General features: G+C 30.0%; 2 protein-coding genes across 3 annotated transcripts in view; one reads left to right on the forward strand and one right to left on the reverse strand.

The window, feature by feature from the left end:
* Positions 1-10: 10 nt before the first annotated feature.
* LOC113394847 (uncharacterized) lies at positions 11-6,891 on the reverse strand. The gene is made up of 2 exons (XM_026632286.2): positions 6,472-6,891; positions 11-721 (listed from the first exon to the last, which is right to left on the reverse strand). Exons 1-2 carry the CDS (start codon positions 6,817-6,819, stop codon positions 98-100), a joined length of 972 nt encoding a protein of 323 aa, XP_026488071.2. The 5' UTR covers positions 6,820-6,891; the 3' UTR covers positions 11-97.
* Positions 6,892-7,979: 1,088 nt separating this feature from the next.
* Positions 7,980-15,086, forward strand: part of LOC113394841 (unconventional myosin-XVIIIa) — a 218,739-nt gene continuing 211,632 nt past the window's right edge. For both annotated transcript variants that reach the window (XM_064218231.1, XM_064218232.1), the window contains exon 1: positions 7,980-8,368. The gene's annotated coding sequence lies outside the window, so the exon portion shown is untranslated. The remainder of the gene's footprint in view (positions 8,369-15,086) is intronic.

Below are 15,086 nucleotides of genomic sequence, written 5' to 3' on the forward strand. Positions count from 1 at the left end.
TTTCCTAAATACTTTACAAATATAATTAAATAAGAAATTCAGATTTTCCGATGTTAAACAACACTTAGGGTTACTAGCTAAATATTTCCATTAATTCTTAAAGCTGTTCGAGTGGCATAACATTTTCTTCTATTTTTATAAAAGAAACAATTTCCGTCGTGTCTTGAGTCTTTAGCGAATGAGCTGATTGGTCATAAATCGGAGTGTTGCAGTTTGAAGACGACGGCGATGGTGTGTTGGACACCATTAACGATAGTCTAGCTGCGGATAAAGTATTCTGTATGTTGCTTTGGGTCTCTATTGCTATCGGCAAAGGCAGATTCCTTAATTGTGCTGCAACGCTTAGAGCGAAGAAATAAAACTCGTCTTGCGTATGTGATGCCAGTTGTTGTTGTGTTGTATTTAAACCTTTAGATATATTTTCTAAGCGCTGTAGAGTTGATGAAATGTAATTGTTCTCTCGTTTTGTTTTCTGACGAAGACTTTCTTTTGTAGAAATGGGAGTGTGTTTTGAACTTTTATGTGTTGATCGTGAATGCAAAGGCTTCCTTTGTAATGTTCCTTCGCTTTTACTTTGTGTTTGTACGTTTAAATCATTATATGTTGATGCTGAATTGTTAAGTCTTGATCGTGGATCCAACGGCTTTTGTGTCAATGTTTTTTCATTCGTTACGTTGACTGACTGTTCAAATTTGCTTTCACCTGATGATACTTGTAGTACCTGTAAATAAATTATTGTTGTATTAAATGAAATATCGCGTTTAGATGCGAGTGGAAATTAACTAAAAAGGGATTTCGAACTAAATTAACTTTTTAAAGTTGTTTCGGGCTCTGATGAAAAACATCAAAATAACAACTTTTGATGATGTCAGATTATATTCGTTTTATACGAAGCTTTAGCGTTGGTTGTACTTAAACAATGGGTCATAAATTACAAACTGAATAGGCTAATAAACATATTAAAATAAAAAAATATAGGCACTAAATAAAGACTAATAAATCAATACAAGATCTGATAATGGCCAGATACCCTCATTTTGTCCATAGTGTACAACTGAAGGTACTTTAATCAAATGAGAAGGTAGATATATTAACAAGAACAATTTAAATATTTAGTCCAAAAATTTGAACGCAAGACAATAGTCCCAACTGTTGATATAATAGACATTCTCAATACTTTAATATTTCAGTTGAACAGAATAAACTAAGAGTCTCTGAGAGAACTCTGGGTCTGTCTTACCCCTATAGTGACTATTCACTTCTCCCTGACTTTTTATTATCAATCATTAGTTTTAATAAAAAACTATTTATTTTTCATGAAATACCATACAATGGTTGTTGGGTCTATCATCAACGAAATATATGGTGTAATTATTATGTATGTTGGTGTAACTATGATTTTAGGTTACGTATATAATCACAACTTTAATTATTAAATGTATTTTTTATTTTTGCCTATAATTAGTCAATATGTACTTCAAAATGTGAAACAAAATATGCAAATAAAATATTATATTCACTGTTCTATCATTAGTTATGTCATTATATGAAGGACTAAGAGTAACAGTAGAGGTTACCGCTGTAAATGACTGTCTGACCTGGTTCCCAGTATTGGAGTTATAAATACAGTAATACAGTAATACATATCAGTATAAAAAAACAGCTAGGCCTTATTACCTAATTGTAAGTAAAGGCAAAAATTACAAAATATATATATACATATATATATGTATAATTTAAAAAAAATGTTCTTTTTTTTTTGCAAGATAATGTATAAAAATAATTAATTACTCATTCTGTTTTCAAATTATTCACTTTTGCTGTTGAGTTCGCTGCATTAGATTTTTTTTTTCTGAAATATGAATAATAAGTGTATGTATTAGTAATATGATGATCGACATTATAACAGGAATAAAAGACCATGATTAAATAACAACTACTTTTTAGCCTCTCTTGCTAGTTTCAAGTTATTTATCAAAATGTGTTTATTCTTTTTAACGATACCATATTTTTTATTTTTGCTTGTTTTAGCCATTATAATCCAAATATCTGAAATTAATGAATTAGTATAAGTATAGTAATATTATAATTGACATTTATTATATCATGAACAAAGTCAGGTTAAGTCTAGAAAGACTAAACACTTATTAAATTTGAAAGTGTCTCACTTTCTTATTCATTTTCAAATATCAAAGATAACGGGTTCATTACAACGGTGACTTGTTTAGCTTGAAATGGATTTTTATTAATTCATTCTTTTCAGATATTATAAAATCTTTTGTATATGTTAATTGTGGTATTGCACTGAGAATTTCAAAATCACTTTAATTTGAAATTAGTTCATGAGACAGAAATATATATTTATAAATATTTAATTACAACATATTTTACAAGTATAAACATATGTTATAAAGAGTTTATAAAATTTAACTTACGAAAATAGAACACAATGTTCACAATAAATTAGTGCACTATAATAAAGTGCTCTCGTAAAATTCAGTCCATTAAAATTCATCCAAAAGTCGTCGTATAAGCTAAATCACAATGTTGCACAAGCAACAGATACATCGCTTGAATGATAAAAATCAATGCTCGTCTTTCCTCTACGAGTAGTTAAACGGCAATTTGAATTTAAACTTATTGATTGTTTTGTTGATAAAATATCGTCTATACTCTATCAATTCGTTTATTTTCTCTTTGACAGTTCAAGATAATTGAAATTTGTGACGGCCGCACACGTTACCGATTCAATTTGAAATAATAATCGATTTTATTAAAGAAGAACTTTCAAACGATTCAATCAAATATATATAGTTTAAATATTAATTATTCGTTTATTAGTTTTTTTTTTCATTATACATATATGTAATAAATAAATATTTATAAATAAGTAAAATAAAAATATTTATGCTTATAAATAATATAACACAAACGCTCGTGTGACATCCAATGCTTTTCAGTTTGTGTGTGTTGTCTATTTTCGTTGAGTATTATTTTACAATATCATACGTTGAGTTGTGTATTTACATTCCCCCGTATCGATACGTAAACTTTTCAGGTGATATTATTCAGTTTAGCAAGTTCACAATATGCCAAAAGAAACTGTTAAAAGGACAACCGAGGGAGTTTGTGAGACGCCGTCAAGATTAATTTGAGAAGAAATTTCGTAATAGTGCACCGCTACTACCAATGTCGCAGGTTCGAAACCGCGTTACTGCTAACTTAGGAGTCAGTGTTCCAACAATTACAAAATTACCAAAGAAGCCAACGGCACCATTGGTATGGAGCAAAATCAACTGTCTTCACCAAAGAAAAAACGCCAGTCCTGTAAAGTTATATGTAATGACGTCTTTGATGCCGATGAAATTCGTCGTCATATATACGAGTACTACTAGAAATTCCGACTTTAAGAAGAATGATAATTTCACTGAGGAATAGGTTTGTTCCGTGCGCAAAAATTGTCGCTAGGTTATCTGCTAAGATTGGATTGGATACATTAAATTTTATTTGAAAAAGTCTGATAAAAGGAAAACCTTACCAGATCGCCACGACATAGCGCTGGCTCGATGTGACTTCCTAAGGAGAGCCAAACAAACGAAGACTGGTTGAATGTGGTTTTCACCGACGAGACTTGGCTCAATGCTAATCGTACTATATCAAAATCGTGGACTGACGACACTGCAGCATCCATTTCGGCTGTGCTTAAAGGCAAGGGCGAACGCGTTACAATTTGCATGCGCTTTCAAATAAAAAAATCTGGTGACTATTACGAAGAGATGAATGTAGAAGTAAATGAAAATATGTTCAGATAAATGTTGATATTATTGGAAGAACCTTCAATAATATTTATTGATAAGGCGCCCTAATATTCACAGCAAATAAACAAAATGCCAACCCAAGCGAACATATTGATCTATATTGAATGCACAATTTATTTAAGGTACCTAATTGGATTAGGATTAATGCTATATTGCTTAAAATCGCTTCGAAAATAAGCCATTATTTCTCGTAAAAAGTAAACGATAAAAAATGTTTATTATGGGTTATCTTTAAGAGATAGACATATACCATTGCGGCCTTTTTTGTAGACATTTTTGAGGTGTATAATTCTGTAGTACATTATTTTGATCTATCTTGTAGGGTTCAGTCAGCGTTTACAATGTAAGCGCAAAAAATGTATAAATTTACGACATCACATTAGAAACTTTGAAAATTATCAGCGTTACTTAACTATATTGTCTATGTATTATATAAAAAAACCTTCCTCTCGAATCACTCTATCTATTAAAAAAAACCGCATCAAAATCCGTTGCGTAGTTTTAAAGATTTAAGCATACAAAGTGACATAGGGACAGCGAAAGCGACTTTGTTTTATACTATGTAAAGATTAAGCAACAAAACAAATTTAAAAAATCTCAAGTTTACAAGCTTGTATAATAAATAAAAAACAGAAGTTTTATATATTGTAAAGAAAACAAAGTTTGAACATCCCGACCACATAACGAGAAACTGTAAATACCAGCTATTACAACTCCTCATACAGGGCAAGATACATGAAAGACGTGTGTGGGTCGAAGAAGAACATTTTGGTTAAATAAACCTACACCAATGGTATGGAAAAAGCACCCATTCATTATTCAGAGCACAAGATGGCACTTTAAGAAGAACACTTTTAAAAAACATCTCTCGCAAGCGTGAAATATCAATGAATATTATGCCACATGACATACATATTTATTTACAAGACAATGAAAAATGAATTAGTTTAGTTTTATCTTCAGCTAATCACGCTAATAATCGAAGCGAAATCTCGCGATGACGTCTAAGCGAGCATAAACCAATTTCTCGCCCATTTCGGTACAAATGTTTTTTTCATAACGAGCAATTCGGTTTTATAAGAGTTCGTTCGACAACTTATGTGATATTAGCACTTCCCAAACATATTTCCAATACATGGGAAATATCACAGATTTCTATTGGAGTATTCTGCGATTTGTCTACAGCATTTGATTGTGGCAACACGTTCTCTCACTCAAAAACGTTCTCTGTACCGTATGCAAACGAAAAGTAGGGGATTTTATGGAATATTTTTGTATATTCTTCTGTATAAACATTATATTATCATAAATATAATACACTGGTTTCCCTGCTAGGGCATACAAATGTGTGCTCTACTGAAGTTTGGAGCCAAGTCCTAGAAAGACGACTCAACAAACTCAAGTATTTCATTATTTAAATTTGAGGAATGTAATATAAGCTTCCAATTAAATTCTGTAAGTGTAAAGGATATTTTATTTTATCAGTAGGACAACCAACAGAAGACACAATATCACATAAAAAAAATTACATTTCAAAATGATCTAGGCTAATGTTCTACTATTTACAGGAAGTCTCACTATGCACTATCACATTACACAATATGTATTAAAATATAAATAAAAAATAATCAATGATTAGAGATGAGAATGAGAATTATAATAAATTTAAAAGTTAAGTTATAATCAATAAAACCTTACTACTATAAAATTAGAAATGAGGAAAAATCAAATTCTTTATTTTTCTATTGAACTGAGGGCGGCTATCGTGACATACTCGTATGTCTTAATATTTTACTTGATTACTAAAGGTAATACGATGACATAATGCGTTCTTACAAATCATTAGATATTAAGAAAACTGACAATCTGTGGGAGATCTCTATTAAGGTGGCTAATGAGCTACGCCATTACGAGATTAGAGACACTGCTCTCAGCTTCCGATTTCGTATCTGAGCAATCGGATTCAGAGGGTTGATGTAAACGGAAAGAGATCTCGGGGGGCTCCCGGTACTGTGAGGGCCTAAGGATCAATTCTTGGTCCATTTCTCTTCTTCGTTTATATAAATGGCTAATGTTGACAAGGCTCACCTGGTGTATTTTTGTTTTGATTCAGCCGATATTAATAACTTTTTTTGTATTGCAGAAGAGGGCTATTCGTTAAAGATTCGTTAATATGTACCTGTTCTTTGTCAAAAAGTATAGAATCCGTTGATGTCACACCGGCCGCAAGTAATTCTAGCGACTTCAAAGCTGAGGAACCAAGAGCGTGCGGTCTATGATAATTCTTACGTATCCTTAAAAATTATATGTTGAAACAGTTGAAATCCTAGAGAAATGAGTCAAAAATTTATTTTAAAACTTTGTATATTATAAATTATTTTTAAGATAAATTACGCCAGGTCTTAATAACAACATTCAATAATATTAGAGTATTAACTTTCGGAATTATAATAGTATCAACACAAAAGTCAAAATTGTGGGTAGTATTTTGAGACAATCACATTAAAACATGAATATGTTATAAAAAACATTGCTTCTTGTAAAGCGATTTGCTAATATTATCTCAAAATGTAATAAATAGCAAGTATGATGATGATGATATTTAGTTCAGTTAATTAATAAAAGAGAGAGTTAAGTTTAATTAAGTACTTACTTTTTCGTTGCTTATGGTCTCGCGATATTCTGCGGAGTCTCTAAGAAAGGAATGTATTTCGTCAAACCACGATAAACTAGGCTTATAAACTAAACCGTCGCTTCCAAAACGTTCCGAATATTTCACTTTTTTAAGTTCGGTGTGATAAATGGATCTTAAGTTTTTAATTTTTGTTTTAACACTTTTCAAGTTCAAATTATCGTCGTTCAATGATTCTAATAAACTTTGGTACGCGTTTTCCCTCGAAATTTTGTTTTTATAATATGGTGAACGAACATTCCACAAACACTCGTGATTGCGGTATTGATATATGAAATTTAAAGTTTTTTCATCGCCCCATCGAGCCATCGTAGTGTCAAAACATATGTTCTATAAGCATGCTCGCAAATAAAATAACACGCTCTGACTAATAAGACTTGCTTGCGTTTGAGGTTTGAGCACTCCCTTCCCCTCAACCCGCCCCTCAAGCAGTATGCTAGCCGCTAGGTAGCAGACAGTATGGCCAAATATCAAGGTTTGCCTGAATTAGGTGTACAAAATAGTTATGGGACTATTTTTGGGAAACACATTGTTTAAACACGTATTGCAAAATTCACTAGTTTATATTTAATTTTTTTGCCTTCTTAATTGTTTATAGTACGATTTATGTTGATGCATTTTTACAATTGTTAGAAATAACTTGCTTATTGTACCCTATACTGTTATAAGTCTAAATGCTTTATTTCTCTTTACGTCTATAAACTGTCAAACGTTGAATAGATATTCGACTTTGTTTATTTCTTATAAATAAAACTATTAAACTATAATTAGAACTCGATAAACGAAATTTTCTATTATAAATATTGTATAACTGTTATAAATATTGTAAAAACGCTTTACAGTGCATAAAAATATCAAGTGTAGGCAACACTGAGTACAAAAAATAGACCTGCTACGTCACCGGAATGCAATGAAACTTAAAGTAGCGTGCTTTTATCACTAGCACACTCTTTTCTTTATAAAATTCTCTTTTCTTCATTTGTATGCTGCTAAGTATCGTCTGGTATAAATTAGCATACTTTTGTTGGTATATTCTTTGTTTCAATTAAAATTAGGAATAACATTTTCATTGATAACATCCATTTATTACACAAAACCACCATAAAATAATAACTTTTCTATAACATTGACATCTGTTTGTAAATAATTGAACTACTTCGCAGAGTCAATTTATCTTTTATGACACAATATTCAACAATCAATTTTAGTTTGTTCTACTCTCCACTAGATGGCAATGTTAAAAAAAAATATATAAAATTCTATCTTATATGTATTCAATTTTAAGCACTATATTTATTGATTTTAAAATTTATACTTTTAGTATCTTTTATTTTGAATTTACTGTATTAACAAAAAAAAAATATTTTCATAAAATTATTCTGAACGCAGCGAGAGATATCAAATTTGTAGCTATGGTACAAAAACGAAAATACTTCCTACTACTGAAACTTGGTCAGCGATGCCTGGCTTTTACATTATGTTGGGTTAAAGAGCTGTTTTACTTTACGTTTGCGGCGGTCTATCGCGTCGTTGAGCTTAGTTTATTCGATGCGTGTCAATACTGAGAACGTTTTGACTACGCCTTCGGAACGCGATTTACGACATCTGTCAAAGTAAACTAGTGATCTTAGTAGTTGAAATTCCAGATTTTAGTGTAAACTTCTGTAGTGCGGTTTGTGACGAATGATATAATTTATGATGCCAGTGGGTACTTGTATTCAGTTTTTCATGTGATGTTAAACGAACATTGTTTATAATGACAGGAATTTGTAGTGTTATTATGTTTTGTGAATAAGTGGTTGCTGTGCCTGGTACTCGACTAGGTACACTCGCCTTTGTGGATTAAAAATAAGTAGAAGTAAGTAAATATTTACATTAGTCTTTGGTCGTGTTTAAAATCAATATACTCTTCGTATTTATAGCAATCTTTCTAACATATATTTTTCGTGGTGAACCCTGTTCGATGTTGTCATAAAATATCCTAATAAATACAAATCATATAATACGATTCTTTAATATTTATTTTTATGGTTAGAATATATTTATTTGAAATAACAGTTAATCTGTATGATGTAGCAATGTAATACAGTCCAAAATGATATAATATTATTATATTAAAATTATTTATTACTTAAATTATACTTTATTTAAAGTAAAGTACTCTTTTACTCCAAGTTTAATATATTAATTTTCATAAAACATATTGATTTATAAATTCACAGAATAATTTTATTAGAAAGAAATATTAATTTGTATTTAATCATTTGTTACATATTCTATTTATTTATATATGTAAATAAATCGTATGTATAAATATATCACTCAGCATCTTTTAAAAAGATATGTTTTTTTTTTCTAGAAGAAGAGAGAAACAATTAATTTTATTTACACTGAAAATACAAATCATTACATAAGATTTATTGTTGCTTCCAGAATAATTAGTTTTTTAAGTAGTTTATTATATTTATGTAGTATTAATATACTAATCATGTGTCATAGACTTTAAATATTTGAATATATGATACAAAATTAATAGTAGAATTGTTTTCTGTGTATGTTTTTTAATAACATACAAGGTAAAAGTTTGATTGTTTGCTAATAAAATATTTTTCAAACTTGATATGGGATTTTTCTTAATTTAATTAATATATTTTGTAAAATTCACTTCTAACATAGGACAAACAAATACCATTAGATTTATAAGATAGAAAATTAATAAAAAAATGTTTTGCAAGTACAGTTTACTTACTACATTTAAAACTTTAACATTTAATGATTTAATGATATATAATATTTTCTCATGTTTGAAATTGACTCAGATACAAATCAAAATTGAAATATATCTATAGTATACCTAAAAGTCTAATATAAAATAAATATAAAAACTCAAATGAGCTATAAAAACTCAAATGAGCTATAAAAACTGAGCAGACAATACAAAAGTGGCAAGCTTATCTTCCTCTCTTGATATAATATATCACTCATAAAAATTATATAAACTTTTAGAGTTAAATCTATGTAAAAAAAGTTTCTTTGTTTTTATTGTTGATGGTTGTTTGTGGAAGATTTGAATAGGACTCTCAAATGAATGCCGGGCTTTATATTAGTATATAAAATCGTGTATTAGTGATTTGTGATTTATATGTTCTTGATAATACTTTTAAAATACTGTAATTACCAAAATGTAGCGAATTTGTCCATTGTCAGTCATTACTGATCTGTCATTATTGGTCATTACCAGTATTTGGATCCTGTGGATTTTTTCGGGATTATGTTTAATACCACTAATACTTTTCATCCGAATGCCAATAAAATATGTGTTGTAGTTAAACACAAAAGTAACTATCTTACTTATAAAGTCTATCAGTTCCTACCATATTTTCTTTAGATAAACCAATAAGTATGCTGATAACACCGTTTTGGCTTGTAGTGTTTGTTGTTACTTTATGTATATACCTACATAATACTATGTCTACTCATAATATCTAGGTATTACATAAAAACAAGGTGCACCAAATAATCAAATGTGTAATAAAAACGTCACAAGTTAAACATGATCGAAGCAAAAAACATAGTAGATTTTCTATAGTAAAATTCAATTGCTCTTGCCAATTCTTGATTTAAAGCAGCCTGGACTTATGATGGAATCTTTTTTTTGATAATAACTCAAGACAGGATTTATACTGTGTATAAAATCAATTTTAAAATATTTTTGTTTTTTTTTTTAATTGTGTTAAATATATTAGTACATAATGTCATACACAAATAATGGTTCAAGGATGACTATTTTAACAATGAAAACGTACAGGGATTGTTCAATATACCATGAACACTTAATTAACATGCCATACTCGTTTTAAATTTTTAATTTCGCGTCTGGAACTCTACTACTTTTGGTACTCTGTATGTAGTCTCGCGGGCTGAGCCGAGCGGCGTCGGAATCGATATTACGCTCGGGCCTCGGGCCGGCTCCGTCAGCTGAGTTCCTCTTACTACGTTATGTTACAAGTAACCTAAGTTTTACCCAATTTACTTCTATTTGTAACTACTAAAATTAGCTTTTTTATTTCTAATACAATTAAAGATAAAATCTCTTCTGAATTCTAAGAGTTGCCAGTAATTACGGTTACGTAGTAAACAGTTGTTGATTACATGTTTTTTTTTGTTACAGCGTGTTTTTCTGTAATAGCAAGGTGGAAACCAATCTGCCTATTTTAAGGAGAGCGTAACAAAATTATGCCGAAAAATATAATTATAAAAAATGTTCTAGTTTTGTTGCAGCTAGCTAAACACCGCAGGATATTTTTTTTGTTATTAGTCATCATAAACCTACCTATAAATTACGATTACTGATCGATGTATTTGTACGATAGTTTTAGATCGAAAGGTTGCTAACACTGCTAGATTTTAAGTACCATAAACAATAATTTAATCATTAGGTAACGTTATATATAAAGGTAATATTATTCTTTATTAACATATACTACAAGAGGCGAATGAATATGAGTATATATACTTATATACATATAACAACAGGAGGGATATAGGATGAAAAAATATACCCAACGGCCCCAAACAAATGGGGTAAGGTGGACAATAAGAGTAATCTTTCAATATACATATACGAGAATACAGAAAATCGTATGTTTGAACGCCATACAATATTTATCTATTCTAAAATGTTTAAGTTGTAAATATTTTTATTTTTTTTTTATTTATTTATTGTAAAAGTTACATCATTAACTTATCACTAAGCCCTTAAAATTAATATCTGACTTGGGTAACATACAAAGTGGTACGTCTTTAAAGGTGTAAACAACATTATTGAAAAACGATGTAAAAACATTCAAGAACTATCTATGTTATATATTTTTAATACTTAAAGTATGTTTTTAATGATTATTGATTGATTATTTTTCTAATTGGGTGTACTTTAAAAAATCATTTTATAACTACCTACTTAAAAAATGTTGCCATGATTTATTTATTAGGTAGTTTTTGTGTAACGTATAGTAAATTGAATTTCCCTTGTTCTACATAGATTGTGTACTTATCTAAACATAGTCCGAGAAAAAACTACCAACTGGTTCTCAAAAGAAAACATTTAGACCTAAAAGAAACTCAGCGGGTATTCTTTCATTTTTTTTGTAGTAGGGAATTCATGTAGTCGTTAAGAGATATACTGATTATCCTTTGTTTCTAAGAATATTGGTGGAATTCAAGATTACGTCATTATATTTTAAATAAGTGGCTATATTATACAGACGTATATATTTTTTAAATTTACGTCTCTCTACACTTGTTTATTGATAATTTTCATCGATTATATCATAACTAGAGCCGAGATGGCCCAGTGGTTAGAACGCGTGCATCTTAACCGATGATTGCGGGTTCAAACTCAGACAAGCATCACTGAATTTTCATATGCTTAATTTGTGTTTATAATTCATCTCGTGCTCGGCGGTGAAGGAAAACATCGTGAGGAAACCTGCATGTGTCTAATTTCAACGAAATTCTGCCACATGTGTATCCACCAACCCGCATTGGAGCAGCGTGGTGGAATATGCTCCAAACCTTCTCCTCAAAAAGGAGAGGGGGCCTTAGCCCAGCAGTGGGAAATTAACTTGCGATTCTTGGTATTTGTTCGCGAATAATATTTGTATTAAGAAAACATATTATCTATTTTAATTACTTTGGTATGAAATTATATTTGAAAATTTAATTGTTATCTAAATTATTGTACCGATAAAAATGTTAGTGTTCATTAAAATTTTCACGAACGATGTCGTGTTGTAACTCGTATATTATTCAAAATTATAATCGACAACATCAAATATTTTATGACTTATTTTGAATTATGTTCTTAAATTTAGTAATTTAATAAGTAATTTCTTAATATTGTGGGTCTGTCGGGCCACATAGAAACTAGGTTAGAATAGCTTATAAACAATCATCATTCTATAAAATTAAAGATTCTATAGAGAATAGTTATCGACACGGGTTATTTATTAAATTTTTAATATAGTAATATTATTATATTTTTCGACCAAACCATTGAATCGAATTTGATGTAATTTGGTTTGAAGAAAGTTTGAAGTCCAAGGAACGACATAAGATTTTTTGATGCATAACTCCTGACGATCATCGCCTGAAACACGAGCGAAGTCCATTTATAAATCAAGGATAATATTTTACAGAAACATTTTTTATCTATATTCTGTGTATAATAATATTTAATGATACGTACATATTTAATGGCTGATTAAGTCACGGTCTTTGTGCACTTTCTAACAATGTTCTTGAGATTGTTATAAAATATTAACGTGCAGTGCGTTCATTCCGACCCCTTTTGCTTAAGGCTATATAAATGTCCGCTCCAACGTGTTTCTATTGGGAGACTGCTATTCGTGACGACATCTTAACATACGGCTTGAATTAAAATTTATCGATTCGTTATACATACGTGATTTTAGTAAATTATTATTAAATAAAATGTAATGATTGTTTAATTTATGACTGCACGTGATTTTAATTTTAAATTGATATTAATTCGAACGTTTTGCAGGGCAGTATCGGACTATCGAAACTGTCGGATTATAGAGTGCCCTACTGCTTAAGATTAAGTCCCCATAGTACGGATTTTCTTACAAAAGTCTACATTGTAATCCGACAAATTACATATCCAATGATAAGATTCTATATGTTATACTTTAAAGTATAAAGAAGTGATTGATTTCATATCACATGTAGTCAAATTCAAGCTAAGCAATCAGAATCAAAACAAAAAACGCGTCGAGCACAATAGTGCTGGCGCACGGGTTGTAACCTGCATAAGTACCTACATAAGCGAATATTATCAAAAAAATATTCAATAATAATGCCGGATTAGCCGCCGACTGCCATTTATTTTACAGATTTAGTGACGAAGGTAGTTTGATGTAACAAATAAATATTAATAAAACAATATCCTAAGTTATATTGTAAATACGAAAGTGTGTTTGTTTGTTACGTTTTCACGTCTTAACTACTCGACTGACCGTCATGAAATTTTGCATACACGTTACCAGAGTTGCCGTATAAAATATAGAATTATACTGTTATATATATTTTTTTTATGTTATGAAGTTTTAGTGCAACGTGCACAATGTTTCTGACAACTGACAGGGCTTAATATTATTAGTATTCGGTCTAATTATACGAATTCAACTGCGGTATTAATTTATATAACAAAAGTTTTAAACCCCTTAATTACTAACTAAAGTCTAAAGCTACAACACGTGCTCCGCACTTGCACACCAAGTTGACGTCATACATGCGCAATGCAGCATTTTATTCAATGTGAACACATCTTTAAAAATCCTTTTATTTATAAAACGTTTCCGGTTTTACAAAGGTTGTTAAGCGGATATTACTTTGAATAATTATTACTTAATGTCACCATTGACTGGACTTACGAAAAAAATGACGCAGTTACCTAACAAATCACAGCCTATAATTTTTATACGTATAGTTGTTAAAGTATATAGCCTGTGTTAGGTTAATTGGATCAGTGTTGATGCTCGGATGGCTTAATCTGACCAGTTAGTGTAACTGCAAAATAATTGTAAGACCTTTTAACCTTACAAATATTTTATAGTATTTTTCGACTTGAGCAGACTGAGTCAGTCTGCTTTCTTCAAACCTCTTTTTGCATCGGTTTATTGGTCATCGATAGACATACAGCCTAAACTTGAGATATGTGGCATACAATTTAGACAATAGCCTTCGTTTCGTAATGTAGACATATTACTATTTTATTTATTTGAAGGATAATTCTATAAGTCAACAATTACCAAATTCTCTACATTGACTCATTAAATAATTTCATTTGTTTCCTTGAGCAAAATGTAATGAATTTTGGATTATAATAGCTGCACTGAAAAGCGGACGAAGTTGCAATGGCAAGTGCTTTTGCTTCATAGAAAGCTTTCTAATAGTATGATAATATTATATATATTATTATGTCTCTAAGTACATACACAATCAAACTAGAGCACTGCAGATAGGTGTACAGGAAATCAGATAGTGTAGGCTAGCGATAGAACCAGACTTCGCTTGAGTGTTTTATAATGGTTAGTTCGTGTTAAGTTGCTTTAACACAAATAATAAATATGGGTAGTTAATACTTCTTCAAATATACATATTATATAAAAACCGGCAACAATATCCTATGAAATAAAAGTCTTATTATCCCTTTTCTTTTGTATGAATTAGAAAAGGATGGTACTAACCATTCCATTTCTTTAAGTAACGTCTACCTAATAGACATAATTAATAGTATCATAATTATATATCATAGTTTCCAACTCTGCAATTTCAATACATCCTTCCTATGGCATGATATTAGTCTGTTTCGTGTCTATTATGAAAAAAAAAACTGCATATATTTATGTCTTTGCCTACTAATAAATTAAAATCTGATGTTACATAAAGTTCCATAGAAGCCGTGGACTTAGTATTCGTGGACTTAAATACAGGATAAATAAACGCGTAATTAGTATTTATTTAAAATGTCGATGATTCTTAATTTGTAGAAA

This window comes from Vanessa tameamea, chromosome 21 (genome assembly GCF_037043105.1).
Source record: "Vanessa tameamea isolate UH-Manoa-2023 chromosome 21, ilVanTame1 primary haplotype, whole genome shotgun sequence".
Lineage (NCBI taxonomy): Eukaryota > Metazoa > Arthropoda > Insecta > Lepidoptera > Nymphalidae > Vanessa > Vanessa tameamea.

Coding starts and splice junctions, on each gene's coding strand:
- LOC113394847 (XM_026632286.2), bottom strand. CDS start 6,819: ATGGCTCGATGGGGCGATGAAAAAACTTTAAATTTCATATATCAATAC. Junction 722..6,471: donor AGACCATAAGCAACGAAAAA/GTAAGTACTTAA, acceptor ATTTATTTACAG/GTACTACAAGTATCATCAGG.